At 37.1% G+C, this 5,540-nt stretch overlaps 1 protein-coding gene across 2 annotated transcripts in view; it reads left to right on the forward strand.

Moving 5' to 3' along the window:
• LOC102842505 (mitogen-activated protein kinase kinase kinase MLT-like) overlaps positions 1 to 5,540 on the forward strand; it is a 244,632-nt gene that overhangs the window by 118,132 nt on the left and 120,960 nt on the right. For both annotated transcript variants that reach the window (XM_006866647.1, XM_006866648.1), the window contains exon 4: positions 2,619 to 2,720. In XM_006866647.1, coding sequence (XP_006866709.1) covers positions 2,619 to 2,720 — 102 coding nt within the window. The remainder of the gene's footprint in view (positions 1 to 2,618; positions 2,721 to 5,540) is intronic.

The following is a 5,540-nucleotide window of genomic DNA, read 5'->3' on the forward strand; positions in this document are numbered from 1 at the left end:
TTTTTTCTTCTTTCTTGCTGACCCTGTACTTCACCAAGTATGATATCCTTCTCCACAGACTGGTCTCTTCTGATGGTGGTAGTGGTGGTGGTGGTGGTTGAATTCCAACTCATAGCAACCTCGTATGGGGTTTCAGAGGCTGTCATTCTTTAAGAGAGCAGAAATCCTCATATTTTCCTGCGGAGTAGCTGGAAGATTTGAACTGATGACCTTGCGATTAGCAACCCACTACGCTCCCCTCCTGATAACATGCCCAAAGTGGTTGCTGTTCTTGTTAAGTGTTGTCAAGTGCATGTATAAAATGAAATCTAGTCACCCTCACTTCTGGCTGTGTTTTCTCCAAGACAGCTTGTTTATTCTTCTAGCAATGCAGTCTATATCCAGTAATCTTCACCATAATTCAAACATACCCGTTCTTCTTCAGGCTTCTTAGTCATTGTCCTGCTTTCTATGCATACGAAGCTCTTTTTTTTTTTTTTCTTTAAGAACAGTTTTTCTGGGGAAAGTCAGAATTTAGAGTTTCTATATTCATTGCTACATATAATACATTGTCTAAAATATCTAATTAAAAAAAATATATAGGTCTTGTAAAGAAAGAGAAATGTGTTTCCCAAACTTGGAAAGAAAATCTGCCAATGAAGATTGTCTCTGAGTGTTTGCTGTTGTAGGATTTAACAATAGAAATTTCAAAGCACAAGTATGTTCAAAGAACTCCAGGAAACAATGTTTAAGTAATTCAAGGAAAATATGACAACAGTGAGTTGGCCGATAGAAAATCTTATCAATGAGGAACCAGAGGAAACTAAAACAAAGTCTAGAATTGAAAAAGACAGTACAGCCATACCTTGTTTTATTGGGCTTTCTTCTGTTGCTCTTTGCAAATAATGTGTTTTTACAAATTGAAGTTTATGTAACCCTGCATTGAGCAAGATTAATGGAGCAATGTTTCCAACACCATGTGCTCCACTCTGTGTCTGACACGTTTTAATAATTCTTGCAATTCTTCAAACTTTCATAATGTTATTGCACACTTTAAGGAGCTCTGGTAGCATAGTGGGTTACGAGTTGGGCTGCTAACCTCAAGGTCAGCAGTTCAAATCTACCAGCTGCTCCATGAGAGAAAGATAAGGCTTTCTGTTCCTATAAAGACTTACAGCCTATGAAATCCTATACAGGATGCCTATGAGTTGGAACCGACACCATAGCATATAACTCCCACCCCTACCATTGCACACTTAATAAACTATAGTGTGCCATTGTTAAGTGCTGTAAAGTCAGTTCTAACTCATAGTGACCCTGTATACGGGTTCTAGAGTGGCTGATGAGTTTGAACCAGTGCTTATCCTACAGCGCCCACCAGGACTGCACATTACAGAATACTGTAAACATAACTCATATGTACTGAGAAAGCAAACATTCATGTGACTCACTTTATTGCGTGGTCTGGAACAAAACCTGCAATATCTCTGACATATGCCTGTCATTGAAATAAAACGTTTCCTGGAGTGTCTTTACAGCAGGTTTTAGATAACAAGAAAAAAAAAAAAAATCAGTAAACTTAAAACTAGGCCAACAGAAATTGTCCAGTCTAGAAAAGAGAAGATGGAAGGAGAAAAAAATATACAAAAAAACAGTACCTCAGAAACTTATGGGGACAATAGCACAGAATATGAGGGAGCACATAACAGGAAGAGAGGATAGACTAGGAAAGAGAGGTCAAAAGTGTTTAAGGAAATAATGTCCAAAAACTTGCAAACTACAAATTAAAATCACTATGAGATCCCACAAGAATTGTACCTACCATAAAGGCTACAATAAACGACAAGCAATACCAAGTGTTGGTGAGTACTGAAACCCTCCTACATGCTGAGGTAAATACAAAATGGTATTTTGAGGAAAGCAGTTTGGCAGTTTCTTATAGATTTAAACATAAATTTTCTGTGCATGCGTGTGTTTAAGTGCCGTCGAGTCAGTTTCTACTCATAATGATCCTGTATAGGGTTTCCAAGGAGCGGCTGAGAGGTTTGAGCCATCATCCTTGAGGTTAGTAGTCCAATACTTATCCAACAGTGCCACACCAAGACCCACTCCTAGAAATCTACCCAAATAAAATGGAAACCGATTCCCACACCAAAAACTGTGAATAAATGAATGCTCACCTCAGTATCATTCTTGCTTTTTTTCCTTTTATATGTAAACCATAATTTGACATAAGGATTTATTTGACGTAAGCCACATAAATTGGACTAATGAATTCAAATTTAATAAGGCTTTTTAATGAGACGCTTATTTACATGCATACTTTTGTTCCAAGTACACTTTAACAATGCTTCTTTGTATTTCCCAGCTCCATTTAATTGTCTTTGTTTTTGTTTTCATTTCATCCTCAGGTAAGTGGTCATTCATTCTATGTTAGTGGTGGTGTGTCTGGCAGCTTATTTTTCAGGATGATGTTAATTTTTTGAAACTACAGAATGAAATAATTTGTATGTGCTTTTTAATGTCTTTTGTTAAGTTATTTAACACATTTTCCCAGTGGAAGGTAAACATATATGTAAGGTCTTAGTTTTCACACGTAGCTTGATTTAATTCTAGGCTTCTCTTTCCTTTAAAAATAGAATATGCTTCTCTGGGATCACTCTACGATTACATTAACAGTAACAGAAGTGAGGAGATGGACATGGACCACATTATGACCTGGGCCACCGATGTAGCCAAAGGTAACAATGCTTCCTTGTGTTCTCGGAGAGTTGGTGGGCACATCGCCCATACCAAGATGGAAACTATGTCAGAACATTTCTTATTCTGTGTCTTTAGATGTTTTTGTTTTTGTTTTTTTTCCAGACTAAAAGTAGTTAAAGAATTCTGTGGCTTACAGTACAGATAATATTTTAAGCCATTGCTTTTCCATGTCTGCATTCTTTTTTCTTATTTCTTTCTCTGACATCAAGTTCCAAAAAACTAAGCAAACTCTAGGGCAGCTGTTTTTGCCATGCTTTGTGACGTTGTACTTGACTTAAGAAAAGATTATTATTCTGCTGTCGTCCTACAAGTCTTTATTTAGACTCACATCCCAGAAAAAAATGACTATTGTAGGTAGGATTAGGTCGACACATTTTGTATACATAGTAATATGCTAAAAATAGTGATTATGTGCAAAAAAAAAATTTATTTGCCTGCAATATAAAAGTTATTGAGATTTTACTTCATATTTAATATAAACTTGGAAATCACCCTGGGAAATTAAATCATTTCAATATACAAAATCTCTAAAATATTAGCCATCAAGGGACCCGGTTCTTTTTCTCTCATAAATTCTTGCATAAACTGCTTTCTAAAGTAATTCAAATTCCATTTATTTTTATCTTCTTCTTTTTTTTTTTTTTTTTTCCATTTTCCCAACTGAACATGTCTGCGTCTTATTTATAAATAACTGTCAAAGTTGCTTTGGAAACAACTTGATCTAAATAATGTGTATGGGTAGTTACATTTGTATTCTAGCAACCTCTGGAAAGCAAATGTGACCAGATTTTACTGGGGCAATTATGGTCAACTCTTTTACATTTTATTACTCCATTCTCTACAATCTTCTCTTTGCAGAAAAAAATATAATGATATTTAAGCACTTAATGAGGTAAACAACTGTCACTGGGAAAGTCAGAGTTCCTTTGGAGAATTAGCTTGTTTGTTTTGTTTCATCAGCACCTGACAAATTCTTCAAGGAAAATGAAAAATTATTTTTAAAGTTGCAAACTAGATGCTACTGCTGAATTGATATTATACTAATATCTTATCAAAATAATAAACTCCAGTGGAGTGGTTACGAGTTGGACTGCTAACCTCAAGGTCGGCAGTTCGAAACTACCAGCTGTTCCACAGGAGAGAGATGAGACTTTCCGCTCTCATAAAGATGTACAGCCTTGGAAACCCTGTACAGGGTCACTATGAGTCAGCACCGACTCCACGGCACATGACCACTACCACCACCTTTCGGATAGTGTGAGGTGGTGCCCATGGGTTAAGCATTGGACTGCTAACCACAAGGTCAGTGGTTCAAACTCCACCAGCCATTCCACAGAAAAAGAGGTTTTCAACTCCCCGAAAGATTTGTGATCTTAGAAACCCTAAGGAACAGATCGATCTACTCTGTCCTATCGGATTAATATGAGTCAATATCACCTTGAAGGCAGTGGCTTTTCAGGATGGCTTTCTCTGTGTTCATTAACTTCCTTCTGTATTCATATAGCAGGCGTCTCAAATCAGCCTTAACATTCATATTCTGTAATATATTGATGTAATGTAACATCATGGTTGCTTCTCTTTGTGTCTGCAGTACACGGGGACCACCTGTTTATATACCCAAGGAGATGTGCTATAATCTAGAATTGTGAAACATTATAGAAATACACTCACATAAATAAATGTTTGTGCATTTACAGGCAGTCTTGACTTATAGCACTGTACCTTCTAGACATCTTCATTTAGGGTGCTCAGTCAGTTGTACCCAGGTTATTACTTAATGGCACATAAGATGGACACGTAGCAAACAAATCAACTGGCCTCTGTCAATCTGCTTCCTTCTGTGCTCTGTCTACTTAAGTGTCCCTGGTTCCCAGCCTGCAAAGCTCTCCTTTCCTGGCCAGTCTCAGAATAGTCCCTGCCTTGAGGAGCCAGTCTCTCTATGCCAGAGATAAATTCAGATATTCTCTGGGGCTTCTCAAGAGCAACTGAAGAACAAGGTATAGAAATAGGAACTACATAGTATACTAGAAACAGAGGTCATGAAAGAATAGGGAAGGAAGCAATGGGAGTGCACCACAGGACAGTCAGTACTGGATTAGTTCTAACCCATTTGACCTCAGAAGAGAAGAGTGAAAGCAAGAAAGAGATTTGTTTATTTATAGTCACAAGTAAAACTTATCATATAAAAATCCTATAAAATGATCTGAAAGAGATCTGTCAGAGTGGCTTCAACATACTCTAATAGCTCTGTGTAGAACCTGCAGGTCCAATAGCAGTGTTTGATTGCATTGACTCTGATTCGAACTCAGCCATGTCCCTTTCAGTTTGAGCATGATTGAAGCCACTGTTTGAGACTTGTTGACACTGAAGCAAGAATGTGTGGAGAAATCAAAGAATGAATCATTCATTGCAAGTAAGACTTGATTCATGCATTTTGAAATAGGCATTACGTAATATCATTTTTGCTCAGAGAATACTTCCTCAAAGCAAAAAACCCCCCAAAAAACAAAACAAAACTGATGCTCTAATTTCTGTGTGGGAAGAGGAATGGAGGGTAGACTGTCAGGGTGATCTGAAATTGCTATTGATGATCAACAGTGGATAAAAGGAACTAATCAAAGCAGATAAAGCTGGATCCAGTCTCAAGACAGTCACAACTCTTGTAAAAAGTCTCCTCCATGATACCTGTTAATTTTATTTTAAGGAAACCCTGAATTTCTTAAAACTGATTAAAGTGTTTTTCGGTCTTCCTATTGTATTGTGACATATGAGTATTCCGGAACACTTAATTGTGCTCA

Source organism: Chrysochloris asiatica, unplaced genomic scaffold, assembly GCF_000296735.1.
Source record: "Chrysochloris asiatica unplaced genomic scaffold, ChrAsi1.0 scaffold00094, whole genome shotgun sequence".
Taxonomy (NCBI): domain Eukaryota; kingdom Metazoa; phylum Chordata; class Mammalia; order Afrosoricida; family Chrysochloridae; genus Chrysochloris; species Chrysochloris asiatica.